This window comes from Giraffa tippelskirchi, chromosome X, assembly GCF_054371585.1.
Source record: "Giraffa tippelskirchi isolate mGirTip1 chromosome X, T2T-mGirTip1v1.2.pri, whole genome shotgun sequence".
In the NCBI taxonomy this organism is placed as follows: domain Eukaryota; kingdom Metazoa; phylum Chordata; class Mammalia; order Artiodactyla; family Giraffidae; genus Giraffa; species Giraffa tippelskirchi.
The window spans coordinates 31,549,171-31,572,852 of NC_137289.1; the positions used below are offsets into that span (position 1 = coordinate 31,549,171).

The 23,682-nt window shown below is 35.8% G+C and overlaps 1 protein-coding gene across 7 annotated transcripts in view; it reads left to right on the forward strand.

The window, feature by feature from the left end:
- Nucleotides 1-20,975, forward strand: part of CUL4B (cullin 4B) — a 46,476-nt gene extending 25,501 nt beyond the window's left edge. For 3 of the 7 annotated variants that reach the window (XM_081565023.1, XM_081565025.1, XM_081565028.1), the window contains 18 exons: nt 1,990-2,093; nt 2,747-2,816; nt 3,583-3,656; nt 4,462-4,624; nt 4,907-4,996; nt 5,239-5,321; nt 5,948-6,015; nt 7,244-7,362; nt 7,964-8,156; nt 9,107-9,211; nt 9,702-9,812; nt 10,268-10,353; nt 11,470-11,577; nt 12,729-12,842; nt 13,562-13,667; nt 14,636-14,808; nt 16,897-17,049; nt 18,749-20,975. In XM_081565023.1, coding sequence (XP_081421149.1) covers nt 1,990-2,093; nt 2,747-2,816; nt 3,583-3,656; nt 4,462-4,624; nt 4,907-4,996; nt 5,239-5,321; nt 5,948-6,015; nt 7,244-7,362; nt 7,964-8,156; nt 9,107-9,211; nt 9,702-9,812; nt 10,268-10,353; nt 11,470-11,577; nt 12,729-12,842; nt 13,562-13,667; nt 14,636-14,808; nt 16,897-17,049; nt 18,749-18,844 — 2,016 coding nt within the window. In that variant the 3' untranslated portion in view covers nt 18,845-20,975. Of the gene's footprint in view, nt 1-1,989; nt 2,120-2,746; nt 2,817-3,582; nt 3,657-4,461; nt 4,625-4,906; nt 4,997-5,238; nt 5,322-5,947; nt 6,016-7,243; nt 7,363-7,963; nt 8,157-9,106; nt 9,212-9,701; nt 9,813-10,267; nt 10,360-11,469; nt 11,578-12,728; nt 12,843-13,561; nt 13,668-14,635; nt 14,809-16,896; nt 17,050-18,748 lie in introns of all 7 variants that reach the window. The other 4 variants (XM_081565021.1, XM_081565024.1, XM_081565022.1 and 1 more) reach the window with 3 other exon arrangements.
- The last annotated feature ends 2,707 nt before the right edge of the window (nt 20,976-23,682 follow it).

A 23,682-nucleotide genomic window follows, 5' to 3' on the forward strand; every position in this document is an offset into this window, starting at 1 on the left:
CTCTGGGTCTTTGGAACTCCACGTCTTCACTTCTGCTCAGCAAGCCTTTCCTGACTTTTCCCTGCCAGAAAGATTGAGTTAGAGACCTCACCTCTATGCTTATCCCCATCGTAGCACCTAATAGTGTATTGTAATTACATGTTTTCTGACCAGTTTTCGCTTTATGCTGTAAGCCCTTTCTGTGTGTAGGACACATTGCTAGTTATAAGTACATTAGTTTTTTGAATATTTACTATAGTCACCTGGTTTAGAGCCCCAGAATTATCAAAGAACATACAGGTACATGAGCCCATGGTCTGGTCTCTTGCTGTCATTAAGGAGAGTTGGGAGCTGGGATATACACATTGAAAGATACAGTGTTGATTCAGTGACAAGTCAGTGTGGTATGATTGTTGATAGTGCCGTACAAGTCATTGGTAGCTGAGACGGTTAAGGAAAGCTTATTGGAAGAAGTGGAACCTAGCTGAGTAGTAAGGGAATGCGGTATCCCGTATGAGAAGATAAACAGGTGGGATGACAACTAATGTATGGGAGAAAGTATCACAGCAGAAGGGAATGGTAGAAGTAGGACTTGATTGAAGTGGGAAACGTAAAGAAGATGCAGTACAAAGAATTTAAGCAGAGAAACAAGAAATGCTGACAAAATTAGTCATGCAAAAGGAACACCAAGATACAATGAGAAGACTACTAAAGGAGGAAGAGAGAGAGTCCATAGGGGACCAGTGTGAGGCACATGAAATAAACATAAACACACTTGGACATTTGTGGCCTGACCCAAGGCCCCATGGTAAGTGGTGTCCAGCAGGAACTTAGCTTTCTTATTCCTCTTTAGCTGCTGGATCTAAGTGGTCTGCTATTTCCTGGGAAGATGTAGCACCTTTCCTCCTTTGGTATAAGTGGTTTCCTTTAAGCTTTCTTTTCATTTATGATTTTATTTGCTGGACCTGCATGCTGGGAATATGACTTCCAACTACATATTTATAAAATTCCAGTCCAACCAACAGGACTTGGATGGTCCCTTAGAGTCAATCTTAATGGAATTTTTGCCTTCTTTTATGGTGAGAAAGAAATCCTGGTGTTATACTTAAGTCATTAGTGGTTGGAATTGTGGATTATTTGAGTTCTACCATGCCTGTTGTATTAAATTTGAAAGTCTTTTGATACACCTAAGAAGAAACTCAGTGAAATCTCAGTTTTGTCCTTTTGGGATCTGACTATAAAAGACCAATCCAACAATTAGAAGAAATAAAAATTCAGTATTTCTTTAGTAATTAATGTGTATTCCATTGTGCAAAATTTAAAACATCTTTATTTAAATATTCTTAAGCTGCAATGTTGGAGAAAAATCCTTGTATTATTTCATTCTCATAACACTGCTTGCAATAAATTCTGCATTGCTCTGTTCAGGAAAACCAAAGAAAGTATAAATAAATTTAAATTCAGTGGTAGTTGAACTGCCCAGTGAAAGTGAAAGTCACTCAGTTGTGTCCGACTCTGCAACCCCATGGACTATACAGTCCATGGAATTCTCCAGGCCAGAATACTGGAGTGGGTAGCCTTTCCCTTCTCCCCAACCCATCTAATAAACAATTGGTGAAATTATTTTTCAAACTCAGAATGGAATTCTGCTTATGAAAACAATTAACATTTTTATGAATAAGACAGAATTTATATGTAGCAGTTGTTATAATTTGGATGTCTTTACAAGGGGAGAATTTGGCTTGATTCCCCCCATACTTAAACTGTACTGCCAGAATAAACAAGATTAATTTGGGGAAGGGTGGTATAGTACACTGGTTATGAAAAAAGTTCACTACTTGCATTGATAATTGGTTGTTTTACCTTGTGTTTTAAATGGATGAATAATCCTTTTTAATAAGCTGACATGGTAGAAGTAACAAATAATAGGAATTTGATGTCAATAATCAAGAAATATGTACACACACACACACATTCACTCCTTAAGAAAGTATGTATTTAATTTTGCAGGCTGTGGAAAATCTCTGTTCTTACAAGATTTCTGCAAACTTATACAAACAGCTGAGACAGATTTGTGAAGATCACATCAAAGCACAGATTCATCAGTTCAGAGAATATCCTTTTAAAAACAAAAAACCTTGTATTTTCATCTTTTCCTCCCTCTCTGTCCCTCACTTTTTAACCCAGCTTAAAATGGAATGCCTATGTTTTGTAGATTTGTTATTTTTTGTTCATCTCGCCTCTAGGGAAAAAAAGAAGCAAAATCTCACTTTTTACCTCTAATTAAATTAGGGTCCAAATCTACATTGTACTGCTAATGTAAGTAAAGTTTCTTTGTGTCTTTACTCTTTTTGTCCTAACAAATTTCCATTTGAGGGAAGATAATCAGGAAATAATAAACTGAAAACACAATGCTCAATTATATCTAAGACTTGCTTTTTGTTGTTTTGTTTTGACCTTGTGACATGTGGGTTCTTAGTTCCCAGCCATAGATTGATCAGACCCATGGCCCCTGGAGTGAAAGCAGTCTTAACCACTGGACCACTGGGGGAGTCCCTAAGACTTGTTTTTAAAGGTTTTTTTTTTTTTTTTTCTTAGTGGAATCTAACATGTTTTTACAGTTTAAGAAGTAGCATTTTGTTCTATAAGTACTATTTAGTTTCATTTAGTATGTAGGGCATTCCATATTTAAGACAAATGTGCTCTTAAACATTGCATGTATTACTTCTACTAAGCATTTTTAAAATGTCCTTAACGTGTATCTCACAGACTCTTTGGATAGTGTTCTTTTTCTCAAGAAGATTGATAGATGTTGGCAGAACCATTGTAGACAGATGGTAAGATAGAAAAAAGCATTACATTTCAGTTAAATATTGTAGTTAAAATAAGTGTCTTCAAATACAAGAATATTAGTTTTAAAAGTTTTGCAATAGGGGGACTTAAAACTAATTTTGGTTGAGGTTTCTACTTTAAAATTGCAAGTTATGGGCAAACCAGTAGTTTAGAATGACTTATACCTTAGACTCATTTTTATTTTTGTAGCACTATAAGTAAGTGTTACAAGTGCAAAATGTAAGTAAGTGTTACATTTTATCAGTTTTAATGGCTATCCCACCTGTTATTTGGTTACCTACCAAAGTGCCTCCTGGTCCTGCACTTTAGCTTATTCACATCACAACCTTTCCTTTTTCCCTAATCTGATATTATTTTAAACCTTATATTCTGCAAGTTAAAAATCTTAAAATCCATCCCACACACCCAAAATCACATGTATACAATTTTAAGATAGTTTCACCCTGAGAACTGTTGCTGAGAAAAAATTACATGCCCTTTTATTCTGTTTTGATTTTTAGTTAATTTTCAAGTTTCAAAGAGGTCATAGACCATTTTAAGTGTCTTTTTTTCCTAGAAACTACAGCAAGAATTAAGATTTATTAATAGCTTAATAAAAAATGGTATGGGCGTATTGTCAGATGTGTTAATCTGTATGTTTGATCTAGTAGTCTAGTATATATACAAGTAAACCCTGCAGTCTTATTTTATAAAATATTTCAGCTTCCACAACATATAAAAAATTGTTTGATTTCTTTTTTTCATTGACAGATCATGATCAGGAGCATATTTTTGTTTCTGGATAGGACTTACGTTCTTCAGAATTCAATGCTACCATCCATTTGGTAAGAATGCAAGAAAAAAAATTATGAAAAGATTTGTTAACAAATCATAGTCGAATTTTAATTACACTAATAGAGCAATACAGGGAATATTCTCCTAAAAACTCACATTTAGCTTCTAGACTTGTATTTAGAGCAGTTTTACCTTCTTATTTATGTCTTTTCTATGCTAATATTGGAGATAGCTAACATTCTCTGAGCATATATAAATTTATGAAGAAGTTTTTTGTTAGCCAAAAGGATTAACGTTTGCTCTGGACTGTCTGAATGTGCATCATTTTGTTGCTGATCAAGAGTTCACTCATTATCTTTTAACATTATTAGGGAAAATTCCATGTATACACAAAAATAGAAGAGTATAATGAGCTCTTCCCCCCACCATGTGCCTAGCGTCTACCTACAGTAATTATCAGAGTTCACTGATTTCTAAGTACTGAAGGCAGATGACACGTGAGCAATTAAGCCTTCATTACGAGTACAGTGAAGACCATTTTATAGCTTTGAACTAATTTTGTCTCTTGATTTGACCAAGGAAGAAATCCACCAAAGGAAATAAATCAATAAAACTTAGTTATGGAGGAAGATGGGAATTTAGCTTCAGTTCTCATTAAAGACAAAATGAGTTTCCTGTATGCTTTAATCTAATAATGTTATTTAAAATTAAATATGTGGATTTTATACTTTTACAGTTGTTGCTTCAAAGCCTGGAACCCTAATGAACATGTGGTGAGAAGTTAAGCAAGCCTCTCCAGAAGTGGTATCGTTTTAAATTAATTTAGATTATGTGTATTTTTTTTTTTTATTTTAGGGACATGGGACTGGAGTTATTTAGGGCTCATATTATAAGTGATCAGAAAGTCCAGAATAAGACAATTGATGGCATTCTTCTTTTGATTGAGACGGAAAGGAATGGTGAAGCAATCGATAGAAGTTTACTCCGAAGCCTTTTAAGCATGCTCTCTGATTTGCAAGTAAGTTAACTACTTCACTTAACTACAGAAATGATTGCTATACCTAGTCTGATGTTTAAAAAACAAACAATTTCCTGGCTGTCCAGTGGTTAGAACTCCATGCTCTCACTGCTGAGGGGCCTGGGTTCAATCCCTGTTCAGGGAACCAAGATCCCACAAGCCCCGTGGTGTGGCCAAAAAAACTTAAAAAAAAAGCCAGACTCATAATGCTGTTCACATAGAGGGCATTCAGTAAACATTTATTGAATAGTTGAACTTCTTTACTTTGTTACCTGCTCCCAGATTTATCAGGATTCTTTTGAACAACGATTTTTGGAAGAAACTAACCGACTGTATGCAGCTGAAGGCCAAAAATTAATGCAGGAAAGAGAGGTATTTAAAAATCATGATGAATAAATCCACTGTGTCTCATAAACCCCCCCCCTACTTTATAGAATGTAAGCTGCCCTTTCATTTATCTTCCAAATATTATGCTGCTATAATTTTACATGTGATTTTACATATGATTCAACCCTGTCACATTTGACAGGGCTACTCCCAGGATCTTTTGGACTTGACAGTTACTAAATGATTTATGGGGAGGAAAACAATATATAAAAAACTTATCTTTGTAGGTACCTGAATACCTTCATCATGTTAATAAACGTCTAGAAGAAGAAGCAGACAGACTTATTACTTACTTAGATCAGACCACCCAGTAAGTATTACACGCTCAGCCTTAATAGCCTTAACCTGTGCTGCGGAATCACTTAAGGCACTTTGGGCATCCCCAAACATGTTAGTAAGTATTTTCAGGTAAAACTTGAGACTTTAACAGTTGTTTTCATAATGCAAACTTCAAGTTGTTCTTTTCCCTACTTAATTAGTTTAGTCAAGGGTTTGATTATTGGTTGTCCATATATGTTTAGCATGTAATTAAAGAATAGTATTAAAAGCTAATGTGATCTTTGAAATCTTCAGGCTGATTAAAATTCAGCGAGTGTTCATAGGAGAAAGTATTTGTCTGCTTTCCTAAATATTACCAACCAAGAAATTCCTATAAGCAGATAGGCAGATACTTCCTAGTAAAAGCAGAGAAGTTTGGGAAAAGCCAGCCATGGCAAGACCATTGAAATATTTATTTCGTGATATACCAAAATTTTGAAATACACAATGTTTTCCTTCTAGGCATAAAGTAGAGTAACTCTGAGTGCAATAAATTTATACAGAAGAATAAGAATATTGAAATTAACAAAGTGAGCTAGTTAATTTGTTTATCCCCCAGGAGAGACTAAATTTTCAGCAAAATCAAATGTCTAATTCTAAACTTTTTTTTCCTTATAGGAAGTCATTAATTGCTACTGTGGAAAAACAACTTCTAGGAGAACACTTAACAGCAATTCTTCAGAAAGGTAATTGGCAATTTACAAATAAGAGATTACTTTTAAAATGGTAGCAAACAAGTAGAAACATTTTTAAAGCTTGCCTTTTTAAAGGTTTGATAGCAGATTACTGCATTCCTAAGGTAGGACACAACGCTTTGCCCTTATTCATCACAGTAAACTTTCAGGAGGTGCCTCTTTCCTTAACTTTAAAGATACAAGAAGTGAGATGAGAGGAGTCTTAACCAACTCCAGTAAAGAAACAGTAGGAATTTGGGGATTCTTAATTTTTGAGGAAAATTAAATAAGGAATAATAATAAGGAAATATTAAATATTAAGTATTTAACATTTAATATTAAATTAATATTAAGTACATTAAATATTAAATAATAAGCAATAATAAGGAAATACATTCCTTTTTGCACTAAAGTGTTTTGTTTCTAGCATATAAAACCAAGCATTTCTATTAATCCTAAGTGATATATGAGTATACCCTGAATTTTACTTTAACAGTGTTACAAATAGGCAAAAGTCTTATCTTTCTCTCCAGCCATCTTTTGTATAAAATATCTTAGAACTTTAATGCAGTTATACTTTTATTTCATTCTGAAAATCAAATACTTTAGGACTTCATTTAAACTTGGCCTATTGATGCATACTTTTTATATACCACAGGCCTTATCCAATACTCTGAAATATAACTGTGTACAGTAATACAAATATAATATGGCTATTGCACATATGAGGTATTTGTAACATGTATTTGAAAGTGAAGTGAAAGTCGCTAGGTTGTGTCCGACTCTTTGCAACCCCATAGACTATACAGTCCATATGATTCTCCAGGCCAGAATACTAGAGTGGGTAGCATTTCCCTTCTCCAGGGGGTCTTCCCAACCCAGGGATCAAACCTGAGTCTCCTGCATTGCAGGCGGATTCTTTACCATCTGAGCCACAAGGGAAGCCCAAGAATACCATATTTACACAGACCAATTTTTATAAGTTGGTTTATACATGTGATCTACTGTGTTAAATGGTATAGACCATTATATAATTTTTCTTTTTATGTAAGTTCCCTATATTTAGTTTTCACTTGGAAAGGTAATTCTCTTTGAGTTTAATTCAAAGCACATCTCTATATTAAAATTCACAGACTAGTCATAGTTCAAACCAGTATCAGAATAATTTTAACTTCTTTTTCATTAAAATACCTGATATTTTTGTTCACTTTTTTTTAAATACCAAATTTTCAAAAATCAGGTTTAAATAATCTCCTTGATGAAAACCGAATTCAAGATTTATCTCTCCTGTATCAGCTCTTCAGTAGAGTTCGAGGTGGCGTTCAGGTTCTCTTACAACAATGGATTGAATACATTAAGGTATTAACATTAACCATTTTTTTTCTCTCATGGCTTATAATCTGTACACCTAGAGTACATATGAATAAGTGGTTTCTTATTTGTTAAGATCCTTTTTTTTTCAAGTAATGGGAGTTTTGAGAGCAGTCAACCTGAGAATGATAGCCATGTGGCAAATTAACAATAAAACAGTTCTCTTCTTGATGTCTGATGTGATTTCTAGCTCCAATAATTATAGTAGTGAATGTGGAAAAAGGAATAGGACTTTTATTGGATCCAAATTTCTTTCCTTTGATCTTACACTGAAGGCAGGTTGCCATTTTTTAAAAATTCAAGCTGACTTTAAAAGTAGGGAAAAAACCCTAGAAACTTCTACAATAAGACCCCATTATGATATTTTATACCCAGTGGCTGTTCCTTACCTTGTGATTATAGATGAGTGGTATCAGTCTGGATGTTTTATCACTTTATCTTTTCTTGATTTCAGAACCTGCTTTATTTTATTTAATTTTTTGAAATTTTAAAGTATGTGGGTATGTGTATACACTTAAAATATAATTTAGGGGATTGTTTTCATTGCAGATAATTAAATTCTAGTAAAAAGTCATTTTTGTTTTTTTAGGCATTTGGTAGCACTATTGTAATTAATCCTGAAAAGGATAAAACCATGGTTCAAGAATTGCTGGATTTTAAAGATAAGGTTGACCATATAATTGATATCTGTTTCCTGAAGAATGAAAAATTTATCAATGCCATGAAAGAAGCATTTGAAACATTCATTAACAAAAGACCAAACAAGCCTGCTGAACTTATAGGTATTTTTCCAGTCTCTCTTCCCATTTAATGTTCTTCTTTTATAAGGTTTTGTATATTAACATCTTTGTGCCATGTCTTTCAGTAACAGTCTAATTTATTTCTAGTTGCTTAGTTGGTGGTTTCTAAGAAGCTGGATGCAAGGAGTAGTCCTTCATGCTAAAGAATATCTCAAAGCCCACATTATCAAACATGGTCTTTCTTTGTAAAACAGTACATTGGACCCTGTTTACTTTTTATATATATAAAAAGCTTGATAGCTGTTTTACAAGCCAACAGCAATTTAGAGGTGGGACGGGGTACTTTTTCTAGAGGCCCACACACAGGAAAGGCTAGCACAAAATTACAGTTGCCGGTGAGAAAGAATGTTCAAGATGAAAATAAACTTAGGAATCTGGGCCTATTTAGAGTAGAGAGTGTGGTGTACTGCAGTTCTTCTCAGTTTTTCCCACCTGGGTCAGAGGAGGAGGTACGTGAGGAGATCCTTCACTAAAAGGATGAAATTTTGTTGGTTTATATTTACCCTTAAAATTTTTGCAATTTTTGCCTCCTACTCTGTAATGTATCTGGTTTGTTTTAATAGAAAAGTAGTATTTCAGATTGCCTACCATAAGTGTAAAATGAACATTCCAGAAGATGTGCTGTGTCTTTCAGTGACTTTGACTCCTGCACAAGGCTGTAAACACCTCCACCACCACCACCCCACCAGAGTTTCTTTATCCCATCAGTATGATGGAAAGTACATTATGTCTGGAGCCAGAAGACTTGGGTTTGAGTTGAGGCTCTTATGTTTTTTAACTCTGTGACACTAAACAAGCCGCTTGATCTCCCTGACTTTGGAAACTTTTTTTAAAAAAATGCATGTGTACCATACTCCTTTTTGGTATTTATAGTGACCAGTAGCTCATGGGTACTGATGATCACTGAACAACAAACTTTCCCCCCATTTTAGCAAAGTACGTGGATTCAAAGCTTCGTGCAGGCAACAAAGAAGCTACCGATGAAGAACTTGAAAAAATGTTGGATAAGATTATGATTATATTTAGATTTATATATGGTATGTATTTTTGTTTTAATATTATTCTTTTAAAACAAGGTACTCAACAGAGAAACTGGCAAGTAAAATCAACCTGTAAGGTATATTTACTTGGGGGTTAAATATTTAAAATTCTATTAAATTCCTTGCATTTAATTTATTGGGATACTTGAGGAATGTTGCTTAATTGCCTTGTGCTCTGACTTTTCCACTATTAAGAGTCTTGAATTTTGCTACTTATTTTAATCTCAGGAGTACTGATGCTAGAACTACTAGTCAAATAAAGCTTTTCTAAAGAAAAGTTAATTCAGTCTTAATTCTCTATAGCAAAGAAGTCTTTAAATGTCTGGCACAAAAATCTACCTCTAATGTTTCTTGCATTTAGCAAACTTGGATAAAATGTGTACATTTAAATGACTTGGGTTAATGGTGTGATTTATTAAGCACTTTGAGTCAATTGTGTCAAAACCTTATATTGGAATATAAGAGTTATATTTTATTATTTATATAGGCAAGGATGTTTTTGAGGCCTTCTATAAGAAAGATTTAGCCAAGCGCCTTTTAGTTGGGAAAAGTGCATCTGTAGATGCGGAAAAATCAATGCTATCCAAACTTAAACATGGTATGTTTGTCATTCTTCTGTTCCTTTTCTTCTTTAATTTCTGAGAGAAAATATTAGCTTAATTTCTACTCTTTCAGTCAGTTGCCTCTTTTGTCAGTCATTGTAAGTTCATATGATTAAAAACGTAAATTGAGTCAGCTCATGAGGTTTCCAACCTATTTACATATCCAGAGCTGTCGTGATTTTTTTTTAATAAAACATTGTTCTTGTTTTTATCATTGGTATAAAATTTCCCATTTATCTTGTGCCTAAAAAGTAGATAAAGTTACTACAGGATTAAGATTTGACTCTGAATTAGTGGGGCATACACTTTGGGGTAAGGCTTTTTTTATTCTTATGAATAGTTACAGACCATATTTCATCCTAAAGTAAGTTTCACATTTCATGTTTTCAATTCTAAATGCTTTGTTTTTAACCACTTTAAAATATTGTAATTGTACAAACATCTTTACTAGAATGTGGAGCTGCTTTCACCAGCAAACTTGAAGGAATGTTTAAAGACATGGAACTTTCTAAAGACATCATGATTCAGTTCAAACAGGTAAAAGTGAGTTAAACTCTCAATTCCTCCAACTTAAATGTATTTTGTTATCTTCTTACTTTGGTTTGTACTGAAGAGGATAAGTAGAAACTTGTATTTGTTATAAATACTTCATAGCAACTTTGATGATAGTCACAGTAGAGGAAAATAATTACCAATGAAATGTAAGTATATTTGACCTACTTCAAAATTTATTCTCAATATACTCCCAAAATAACCCAAAAATAGAGATGAAATGTTTTGAGCAGAAGAAGTCAGGACAGGAAAGGCTGTAGCTAGGGAAAACAGGGCTTCTAGCATCTAACCACTGTTGGTGAGTTGCATGTTCAGAGCTAGTGATGGAGATGGAAAAGGTGATAGAGTGGTTGTATAAGGCCTTTGGGGACCTTGGGAATGAAATGCTAGATCTATATATTTTGCAGATGTTGGTAGAAGCTAGTTTTGAAAAATTTAAGATTATAGGTAACAGTGATAGCAAGATAGATTTTCCTCTCCTAGGGTTTTAACAGTGATTTCTTTACCACTATGTTGCTATGGTGGGAGATGAGAGTGGAAGACTCAAGAGAAAGATCAGGGTTAGTAGGATCATGGGTCCTGTAGTAGCTACAGAATAGGGTTTACCTGCTTTGCCCTCTCCCCTTCTCCTTCCTTCCCCATTTCACGTCACTCCCTGCAAACACACAGTGGAACAAGTGAAAAACCAGAGACTTGGGCTGGCTGGTGGGGTGAGGAATGGGGGGTTGCTGCCAGGTTTTCCAAGCCACATAGCGGTCTCCAAAAACGGAGACTGCAGGTGGTATGAGGAAAAGAATGGAGAAGAAATCCTGTAGCAGCCCAGTCATATGTGAGAAATTATTTAAGTTGTTAATGCCTCTGAAGGAGTCACCTGATCCTTGTGTACATTGTAGCAAAATGTTACCTGGTGTACTTTTCTGGCGCTTTTAATACAGGCTTCGTTTATAGCCCTTTTAATAGTTTTGCATTTTATTTTAAAGATGGTCAGTATTCACGTGTAGTTTTGTAGTGGGGAGCTTCTTGAATGGGTCATTTTTATGGCATGAAATGTATGCATTTTTATTTTTTAAGATCTGTGTGTGTGTGTTGATCTTATTGTAGTATATGCAGAACCAGAATGTACCTGGGAATATTGAATTAACTGTGAATATCCTGACAATGGGTTACTGGCCAACATATGTGCCTATGGAAGTTCATTTACCACCAGAGGTAAGAGTTACTGTTTTTAAAGTTTGTGTAAACACACCCACACCAAATGTCAACTGTTTTTAATGTTTTATTCTTTTATTTATATTACTCTTGTACTTGTATCATTAGAGCATAGCTTAAGATGCCAATTCCTGAGTTTGGAGCCAATTTCCTTGACTCTTCTTTCAGTTCCCCAGATTGTATTAGTACCCATCACTGCCCAACTCTCAAAAATTCTTGATGGTATATTACCTGGGCTGGAGGGTGGGATTGATGAGTGATGGATACTTGAGTAAATCCATCCTAACTCCTGGGGAAATGTCGTGACCCAAGACTGAAGCTTAGGAAAGGGTTAAGGTTAGAGAGATAGATACTGAGTCCTTCATGAAGATGATCATGGAAACTCAGGGAACAGATCTTCCTCATTAAGAGAGAAAATGTGGAAACAAGAAGAACAGGCCTAAGGCAGAACTTTGAAAAAGGCTCACAATTAGTAGGTGGTAGGAAGAAGTACCTATGAAGGAAACCAATGAAGAAGCACTAGTGAGATAAAGGAACTAGCATGGTGCAGAGGCACAAAAAACATTGGAGATGAATGTTTCAGAAGAGGGCTATGGGACTTCCCTGGTGGTCCGATGGCTAAGACTCCTGGCTCCCAATGAAGGGGGCCCGGGTTCGATCCCTGGTCAGGGACTATATCCCATATACTGCAACTAAGTTTATAAATAAATATTTTTTTTAAAAAAAAGAGAGGATGATAAAATGTTGCAGACAGATCAGAGAGGGTAAAATCTGATTAATACGATTAAATTTGGTGGTTATTACCTTACATCAAAGTGATCAGTGGCCCTATTAGGTATAGTCTTTAAAACTTCCGGACTTCCCTGGTGGCTCAGAGGTTAAAGCGTCTGCCTCCAATGCGGGAGACCTGGGTTCGATCCCTGGGTCGGGAAGATCCCCTGGAGAAGGAAATGGCAAACCACTCCAGTATTCTTGCCTGGAGAATCCCATGGATGGAGGAGCCTGGTAGGCTACAGTCCACGGGGTCGCAAAGAGTCGGACACAACTGAGCGACTTCCCTTCCCTTAAAACTTCCACACATTTTTACACATGTAAATATAAAAAAGTAGTGAATGTGATTCAGAGCTTAAATAAAGCATTATTTATTGTAGATGGTAAAACTTCAGGGGATCTTCAAGACATTTTACCTTGGCAAACATAGTGGCAGGAAACTTCAGTGGCAATCAACTCTAGGACACTGTGTGCTAAAGGCAGAGTTTAAGGAGGTAAGTGGATGTTCCCCCAACTTAGTTTTCATCTTCATCTTTGATAGAGATCATCCCTCTTAACTTGAAGGTTTTTAAGGTGTTTTATAACTTTGTCTTATATATGTGCATGACATAGTGATAGCTTGTCACAGCTCTGTGTATATGAATGTGGTCTTTTCCACACTTGATTGGGCTCTGCTGCAAAACAAAACCAGTAACTCTTTTCTCCCACATCCTTTCCCCACCTATGGATGCAAAATTCAAGCTGCCACTTTTGACAGGAAACTTCTTTTTTTGTTGCTGGGAGCTAGAGAGGAGAGTGGGAGTTAAGGGGAACAGTTCTCATATCTAATTTCAAAAAATCCTACAGCTTTTCATGACTAATCCGAATCAGACAAATTGAAAATGCATTGAAATAGTGATTTCTTACTGCTCATAATAAATATCTGTAATGACAGATAAAGCTGAGTTATTAATTTTCATTACTTTGTTGTTCTGTTTTAATTATAAGGCTTAAAAAAGACCTGTAGAAAGGTCACTCAATCCTTCCTCCTATTTTAGGTAGGATCACACCTAAACCCTCCATTGCACATACTGGCTTTTCTGGATAATGTTAATCTGTGTTTTAAAATCCACTAATTGAAAAATGCTTTTCCAGTAAGAGATTAGTTACTTGATTAATTTTCATGTGCTTTTTAAAAAAAAATGATGGCTAAACACTGTTGTTTCTCCAACAGGGTAAAAAAGAACTCCAGGTCTCTCTTTTTCAAACACTGGTGCTGCTAATGTTCAATGAGGGAGAGGAGTTCAGTTTAGAAGAGATCAAGCAGGCTACCGGAATAGGTTTGTGTTGAATCAGTTGATTAGCAAGCATTATTCAGTGTCCACTATGTGCACCCCACTTGGTTAAGTGGTCTGGGGGACTCTAAAGAAATAATCCCTCTCCTCAGCACTTAGAACCATGGGGAAGGGGGGAAATGACACTCAAAATAATTTCACAACCAGTGAGCACCAGTCTGTGGTGCTGACGGAATGTGTTAGTTCACTGAAGCAAGAGATCACTGTGGGCTGGCACAATGGGGAACACCTTCATGAAGGAGGTAGGGTTTCAGCTTGAGCCTTCAGATTTTAGTTATGTTGCAACAGGAAATAGCGTGAGAAAAGGTGTGGAGAAAGAAACGAGCACACCTTGGGCAGATGTCATTTGGGCAGCTTGCCTAGAATCAGTAGACAGTAGGGCAGCTTGGAAGGTGAAGAGATTCCAGGCCAGAAGCTCTTGGGGTAATTCAGGCATAAAGTGATAAAGAGATTAGACTACAGTGAGGCCAATGAGAAGAGAGACAAGGCATCTCTAAGGAAGCAACTACTAGATGCATGGAGGATGAAGGAGAGGAAAGAGTTAAAAGATGATTCCGGGATTTCTCACCAGAGTAGGTTGGTAGCTTCATGACTAACAGTTGGAAAGAAGATGCAGTTTTATGGGGAAGATGATGACTAAAATATTGGATATACTGAAATTGATGAGAGTAAAAGAGCCAGGTGGAGGTAGCCTTTAAATGTGGGACTGGGGAAAAATGGGATGTCATTTCTGAAGGTGTGATGGTTATCCACGTGGAATGATAATTGAAGCCTTTAGAGGACGACCAGGGAAAAAGTGATTGGGTGGGACAAAGAGGATGTTGTTCATGAACCTTGAGGAAAAAGGAAACAGTTGTAATAGATGGGTAGGGTAGAAGCTAGACTGAGGTTGAATGTAGCTGTCCGTGTTGATGTGCTAGTAACACATAGCTAAACCACTCTTTCTTCTTCAGAGGATGGAGAGTTAAGGAGAACATTGCAGTCATTGGCCTGTGGCAAAGCCAGAGTTCTGGCGAAAAATCCAAAGGGTAAAGATATCGAAGATGGTGACAAGTTCATTTGTAATGATGATTTCAAGCACAAACTTTTCAGGATAAAGATCAATCAAATTCAGATGAAAGAAACGGTACTTTTTTTTTGCATTCTCCTCATCCTGATGTACTGGAATTATATGTGTTCATAGTAAAGATTTATAAAGAAGATTTTAGCCTAGAATACCACCACCAGCATTAATATTATCTGGGCCTGTATCTAGCTCAGTGTATTTCAGTATTTGATTTTGCAGGGTTTTGCAGGGGGTAGGGTGTACACAGTTGGGCCTAATACTCAACATAGTTTTATATAGTGCTTTTTTGTGTGTTTTAGGTCTTTATTTTTCCATGCCATTAAACATCTTTGTAAAATGGGAGATGGCCACACAATATTCTTTTACACAGCTCTAATAATTTATTCAGCCAATACCTATTGTTGGGCAGTTAAATTTAAAACTTCTTAGTATTATAAATAAAACAGCAAGGTACATCTCTATACCTAAATCTTAATCTTTCTGATCTTTCCTTATAAATTTATCACGGAAGTAGATCTTTTGAGTTAAAGAGTGTGAACATTTAAGAGTCTTAATACATTATGCTATTTTGTGTTCCAGAAAGACTGGACTAATTTACACTAATAGCATGAGTGCCTGTCTCACTGTGCCCTCGCCAGCAGTAAAGATTATATTTTCTTTTTCATTCTCTTCCAGCTTGCTTGGTGAAAAATTGGAATGATTTAGTTAGTACTTTTTTGATCAACAGTGAATATTTTGTTTTTGTCATTTGAGTTTGTAAGAGACTTTTATTAAGGAAACCAGCAACTCAGCATTTCCTGAAACCAGTTGGTTTGAATCCCAACAAAGTTTAATGTAGTACTTGAGAAAAAGTTTTAATATGGGGTAGAGGTCAATGTGGGCTTCCCTCATAGCTCAGTTGGTAAAGAATCCACCTGCAATGCAGGAGACCTGGGTTCGGTCCCTGGGTCGGGAAGATCCCCTGGGGAAGGGAAAGGCTACCCACTCCAGTATTCTGGCCTGGAGAATTCCATGGACTGCATAGTCCATGGGGTCACAAAGTCGGACAGACTGAGTGACCTTCACTTGCACTTTCAGAGGTCCATGTTGAGCTTCCCAGGGGGCGCTAGTGATAAAGAACCCACCTGCCAATGCAGGAGACATGAGAGGCATGGGTTTAATCACTGGGTCAGGAAGATCCTCTGAAGGAGAGCATGGCAACCCACTCCAGTGTTCTTGCCTGGAGAATCCCATGGACAGAGGAGCCTAGTAGGCTATAGTCCATAAGGTCGCAAAGAGTCAGACACGACTGAAGTGATTTAGCATAGCACAGAGGTCAGTGTTGCAGACAAGTCCCTATCTTGTTAACATTCACAACAAAGATGTGATATTCCCTTTAAATTACCGTGTCATTTTAAAACGTGTGCTGTATCAGAAAGAAGCTGACTACAAAATGCCCAAACTAGGGACTTGCCTGACAGTCCAGTGGTTAAGACTCTATGCTTCCACTTCAAGGGGCATGGATTCGATCCCTGGTCGGGGAATTTAGATCCCACACACTGCACAGTGTCTCAAAAAATAAAAAAGCCCAAAGTACTCTTAATTTACATACTAAAGAGGAACATGCTAGCTGTAATAGTAACACTGGTTAACTGGCTTTTTCAACTCTGCATTTCTGATTTCTGTATTACAAAATCAAAATCAATTTTAAAGTTTGACTCTTAGAAGAAAAGAAGTTTGACTCTAATTAGCTTAGCTGAGCGGTACCATATTTTGTTCGAGTCAGATATCAGTGTCGGTCACTTTTACAGATAAGCTAATGTCATACAGAAATCTGGTCAGCAACTGCTTGTGACACGTTAAGACTTGGAGAACAGAGTAAAAGGAAATGATACATTCTTCATCAGCTGTCCCAAGAAAAGCCGAGATGATATTTTTCTATTAACTAATATTGGCATTACTTCATTGATGTAGGACACTAGGACAGACAGGAGTTATGGTCATGGGGTTTTTTTTTTTTTTTCTGTCATTGTCTGTATTTATGAGGTTTCTGTTGATAATTCGGCATATTTAAAGCGTTAATTGTGTCATGGACCTAAAAGGTACAGTGTGTCAGTAATCAGGTTTCACTTCAGGTGCAGTTCCTAAGTTTAAAAACTTTTTTCTTAGGTTGAAGAACAAGCTAGTACTACAGAAAGAGTATTTCAAGATAGACAATATCAAATTGATGCTGCAATTGTTCGAATTATGAAGATGAGAAAGACACTTAGCCACAATCTCCTTGTTTCAGAAGTGTATAACCAATTGAAATTTCCAGTCAAGGTAGGTACTTCTGTATTTTATTGAGCTGCTTATATATAAAAATTATATTGTTTTATATGTATATATAAATTAGATTTTTTAGACACAAATCTTACAAACATAGAATAAACCCTCAAGACTATTTATTAAGTCTTCTGTTTAGTTAGCTTGTGTAAGGGTCCATTAAAAACCATACAGGCAATTACATTCCAATTTAATAAAACTCTATAATGTCATCATTAGGCATCTTTTTGTAAAATTTACTGATAGTTCTGGCAAACTAAAATTAGTCATCACCTGGATATGTTTCAATATAAATTCCCAGTAATAAAGCACCTTAGACAATGTGGTGGTGTACTGGACTGTATGTATCTCATGTTTTAGAAGATTCCCAAACTCTTGAGATGATAAATACTTGTTAGACTTTGGATAGACTCACGGCCCTTTCACCTTTTGAGCTTGTTTTCCTCTTTTGTAAAATGGAGATAATAATAGTACTTACCTCATAGGATTATTGTGAAGCTTAAATGAGATGATATTTGTAAAAACTCAGCACTGGGCCTGACACATAAATGCTAGTTAGCTGTCAATACTGTCTCCTCATGACCACACTCACCCTCATCCTCTGCCTTAACAATCATTTCACCTCCAGCCAGAGAGCTCACTGATACTAGCTAGCTAAGGAAGTTATTAGGACCACTATAATAAATATGCTGATATTCTTGGTCTTTCGCCATAATTAAGAGCAAGTCATTTTGATTTTCAAACCTTGGAATTCAAACTTCACTGAAATTTTGACTGCCCCATCAAACTACTTTCCCTCTTTAACTTTCTTGATCAAGTAGGCATTTTACACAATCTGAAAAGCTCTTAGCAAGCAAGATTATATTTTCCTTAAGGCTAGATACAAAAGACAGTGGACTTTTGTTGCCCAACAGCTAAGATTGCAATTGAGAACAAGCTATAAGCTTTCTTAATGATTTTTCAACAAGTAGAATTTAAAAATTCAAATCATTTTTGGCAAGTAACAGTTAAATCTTACATTAAACCTGAAATACGGAGATCTGAATTATGAGATGATACTTCACTTATCAAGCCATTTGTTGTAGTAGTCTTGTAAATAGTGATTTCCATAGTATATCTGTAATTTATCAAAATGCAACCTGACTTTGAATTTGAGTAAACTCTGGGAGATAGTGGAGGATAGAGGAGCCTGGCATGCTACAGTCCGAGGGGTCTCAAAGAGTTGAACATAACTTAGCTATTCAACAACAACAGCAACAAAACCTGACTTTGAGAACCAGCTTTTTTCCTAATTTAGGATCTAGTTATCTTCTCAAACTATCTTGGCAAAACTAAATAGCGTTCTGTTTCCTTAAACTAGAATGTGTTCTTCATGTGAAGTTATGATTGTCTTTTGTATTTGTGCAGAGAGTAGCTGGTTCTTAGCAGACCTCTCTAAAATAGAGAATGTACTATATAACAATAGGACAAGATATGACAGTATATGTATAGTAGAAAAACATTTTTAACCTGATTTATTTTCATCATGCTTTCCTCTTTAAGGAGATTTGAAAAAGAAAAAAAAAATATTAAGGAGATTAAATACATTCAGTGAGCCAAAGCTGTTGTTTTTTTTTTTTTTTTAATTGAGTATTGGTAAAGGGGCTTGAGCCAGTGGGTTATGAACTATGCACTGAAAATTTGCCTTCTCTTACAGCCTGCTGATCTTAAGAAGAGGATAGAGTCCTTAATTGACCGGGACTACATGGAGAGAGACAAAGAAAATCCAAACCAGTACAATTACATTGCATAAAATGTTGTTGGCCTTGAAGCATTTGCTGTCGTACAATAGCCAATGGATAAACTAACCTGTTGTTGTTTGAATTCTTTTATACTACCAATGACCAAATGAAGCAGTGTAATGGGAATAGTTGAGTGACTTTTCAGTGGTTAACATGCCCATTTAAAGAGTAATACTTAACTTTAAGAAGAATGTTGTTGAACTCTTTGCATGTTATTTAGTATGATGTGCAGAAAACTCTTTAAGAAAGTACCCGGTTTTCATGATTCCTATTTGGAACTGGGGAAGAGGTCCTTATGGCTATTACAGAAGGAGGAGGGGGTTCTTATACACCATTTAATTATGAAGCAAAAGGTTTATTTGCTTAAAATGTCATTTAAAGATACTTAAACTGCATGCAAACTTTATTTACTGTACAGAGTTCTGGATGTATTTATCAAATAGAAAAACCACCCTGGAATTGATTGTTCACCTGTTTTGTGATTTCCCTTGAAGAGAAAAATACGTTGTCATAGCTCTTGATATTTTACTAAGTAATGTTCTGTTACACTGAAAGGGACGTTTTTAAAATTTTTATTTGGAAACAAGTTTTCAAGTAGAGGGACAGTTGCTTACATATTGTCTTGTATACACACCTCCTAAAATGTTCGATTTATGAGATGTGTGTATATAGTTCAGCCCTGAGTTTACTGTGCTGATTAACAGGTACTTATAAAAATAGCTGAAATAGAAAATTGCTGATCAGTTGTACTAGAAGAACATGGTAGGAGAGAAAAACCCAACCATTTGTTCATATTAAAAGTGAATATAATATGAACTTTGCAAAAGAGACCAAACCTACATTTTGTAACTTTTTACTAGAGCAAAAATTCACAAACTAGTTTTCAACTTCCTCTAGACTTTAACATTGTTTGGACAGTTTTGTCTTTAACTTGGACCAATTGTAGATTGTTACAGGCTTCCTGGGATTTAGCATTCCTATTTTCTCTACCAAAGTTTTTTTGGAAGCACCTCAACTCTCCTTTTCGTTGGCATATTAGTCTTTCCTGTCATCCTTATTTTAACTTCCTTAAAGCCCTAGATAGAACTAGATCCTTCCTCATTTTCCCCACACATCCCCTAGTTGAGATTTCAAATTCTGTATTATGCTGATCTTATTCTTTTCAAAGTTGTTTGAAAATAAAGAGTTCTCATAGCCACTGGACACCTGCTTTTCAGAGGAATGTCCTAGGATTGTTCATACATAGAAAACAGCAAAAGTATTGTTTTTTTTTTCAAATTGATAATGTGAGTAAAAAGCTTCTCCTTACCATCAGTGGTTTTTTGTTTTTGTATTTGGGGTTTTGTTTTGCTTGTTTGTTTGTTTTTCCTTGAAGCTTTGAAGGGAATTGATCTTGGAGGAGAAGCAGAAATTTTGTTATGGTTAAAAAAAATCAGAACTGCTATAATGCTTTTTGCAGCAGTTTATTTCCTTGACTATTTGAAGCTATTAGGAAGAATACTTAGGTCCTAACTGAGAAGATGTTTGGCTCTTGTGTTTGCTATTGATTGTTTTCTTGAGATCTCAAAGACCTGTGACCATATTTTTTTTAAGTTGCCCGTTTTCTAATTGCATCACTTTACACACTGTTGTCTAATAATATGTGGTATTTAGAATGCCTTCCTAATTATTTTGAGCAGCCATTGCCTGTATTTTCTTAGCACCTCCTTGGTTTTCTTACACGAACTCATCTGACAGGGAAATGTAGCTTTTTTGTTTGCCCTCTCTGCATACTGGACTGTCTGAGTCAGTGTTCTAACTAATCCCTGATGGTCTCTGAGCTACTGTTCTACCAGACTCAATAGTTATGTGCTTCAGGAATTTTTCGGTAGAATTGATCCTGTTAGGAGACTGTTTATCTTAAAAGCTGGTCCCTTCACTGAGGCTATTAATTTTTTGAAAACTTGATGCTATTTCAGCTGAAAAAAATTGGCAAGACTATTTAAAAAATTGAGGGAAGCCATATAAGAAATTGAAAAGTAATCGCAAACAACATTGAGTAGTTGTGACTTTCAGTTCTGTATCAGTTGAATTTTTGTGCTCTTTTCCCTGTGTACGTGGTGGTTCTATTTTTCTCCAATAAAACTTTTTATTTAAAAAAAATTTCTGGAGAAGATCTTTAAAATTCAGATATTGTAAGAAATATACAACCACAGAACTTAAAATATTCTTCCTAGTGATTAATGAATTCATAGTTGTCAATTTTATTTTTAAAATTTCTCTTTATTTTTGTGGTGGTTTAATGAGAATGCTATAGGAGTGTGGAGGGGAAGGGGATGGTAACGGGTGATTTCCAGGAATCCCCAAGGTGAGTATCATTAACTGTCCTATTTTAGAAAAATCAAGCACAAGTATAAACATTGTTGCATCCAAATCTTTAAAGTAAAATAGTTTATAAAGTCAATATGAAACTAGTCTAGATTAAAGTTGAGAAGTTATTTATTGTTTTTGTCACTAAGTCGTGTTTAACTCCTACAGTCCCATGGAGTGACTGTAGCCTACCATGCTTCTCTGTCCATGGGATTTTCCAGGCAGGAATATTGGAGTGAGTTGCCACTTCCTTCTCCAGGGATCTTCCTGACCCAGGGATTGAACCCGACCACATCTCCTGCATTGTTAGGCAGGTTCTTTACCATTCAGCCACTGAGGAAGCCCCAAAGTTGAGAAAGAAAGAAAGCGAAATTGCTCAGTTGTGTCCGACTCTTTGTGACCCCATGGACTGTAGCCCACCAGGCTCCTCTGTCCATGGGATTTTCCAGGCAAGAATACTGGAGTGGGTTGCCATTTCCTTCTCCAGGAGATCTTCCCAACCCAGGGATTGAACCCGGGACTCCCGCATTGTAGGCAGACGCTTTACCATCTGAGCCACCAGGGAAGTCCTCAAAGTTGAGAGGGATTGGTGTTTTTCAATATTTACTAGAATTCACCAATGGAGCTATCGGGTCCTGAGCTTGCTTTTATGGGGAATTTTTTGATTATTGATTCAGTCTCTCCACTTAACAGTTTTTTTTCTGATTTTATGTTTCTTCTTGAGTTGGTTTTAGTATTTTGTCTTAAAATAACTACTCTGACTTTTGTCTAGTATTTGCTTGGTATAGCTCTTCCTTGCCTAACAGCCTTTCCTTATATTCTCATACTTTGGTGAGTCTCTTCATGTTAGGTGAATTTTCCCATTTTTTCCCCTAATCTGACAATTTTTGTCTTTTTTTTTTTTTACATAATATACATTAAATTTTTTTTTTTACTGGAGTATAGTTGACAATTTCTGTCCTTTAAGTGGAAAATTATATCCATTTGCATTTGTTTCTAACATCTTACTTGTTGCTCTCTATCCTACTTTTCTTTGCTTTTTCTCCTTTCTCAGCTTTAAAAAATACATATATTGAGTTCTGTTTGTTTACTTTCTTATTCTATTTTCCCCACTACTTATTTGGAAATTATATATTCTATTTCTTTTCTTTTACTGATTACCTTCACTATCTTAGTATGTATGCTTAAAATCTAAAATGAATGTCTAAATTTTCCTCCCAATTAATACTAAGATGTTAGAAAACTTTAATACTGATCACCTCTTCCCCAACTTACACATAATTATTGTCCAGTGCTTTAGTTTTGTCCTCTTTTTTAAAAATGAATACCACAAATTAAAACATTAGTCTGCTCAAACACCACCTTCTCAGGGAAGCTTACCATAGCCATTATATTTAAAATTTCAACTTGCCCACCAGCCCTACCACACACTACCAATTCCACACTCACCCTACTCTTTTGCCTTTTTCACGTATCATCTGTCACCTTTTACATGCTATGCGGTTTACTTGTTAATGATACTCATGGCACATTGTATGTTGAGAATAGAGTTAAGCTCTATTAGGGTAGAGACCTTTGTTTTGTTCACTGATGTATCTCAAACACTTACGGAAGTTTCAGGCCATGGTAGGTGCATTAGTTTCCTGTGGCTGCTGTAACAAATTACCACAGATGTCATGGCTTAAAACAACAGAAATTAATTCTCACAGTTTTGGAGGCCAAAAGTTGGAAATCAGCTTTATTGGGCTGAAATCAAGGTGTTGCCAGGGCCACACTCCCTCTAGAGCTACATTCCCTGACTCAAGTCCCTTGCCTCCACTTTAAAAGCTGGTTCCATAGCATCTTTTCTCTGACTGCTTCTATCACATGACTTACTTCTGTAATTTCTCTTTACCTCTCCTTAAAGGACAGGTGTGATGGCATTTTGGATCTACCCAGATAATCCCAAAAGAACCTCTTCTAAAAATCCTTAAATCACATCTATAAAAGCCCCTTTTCCAAATAAAAATTGCACATTTGTTATCCCCACTGTGATTTTAATTTTCATTTTCTTGATTACTAATAAGGTGTGACATTTTACATGTTCCAGGGATTAAGACCTAATATCTTTGGGTGAACATTATTCAGCTTACTATAGTAGGTGATAAATAATACATGCTAAGTGAACAGTTTATTTTATACTAAGTATAGATTATATACTTGTCAGATTCTTCCTTCACCATCCCTCCTGGCATCTCAGAGCTTGTTTCTCAGTTAATTTTCTTTCCTTCTTGAAGTACATCTTTCAGAAATGTATTGGGTGTAGGTATATTGTGTAAATTTGTTTTTTCTTGACCAGGAACATTTTTGATTCAACTCTGTTTTGAAATGTTATTTTTCAAGCCACACAATTCTTGGTTGCCTGTTATTTTTTCTCAGCACTTGGAAGATACCATCATACTGCCTTCCAGGTTCCATTATTGTGATAAAGAATCTGCCATTAGCCTCATTTTTTTTCCTT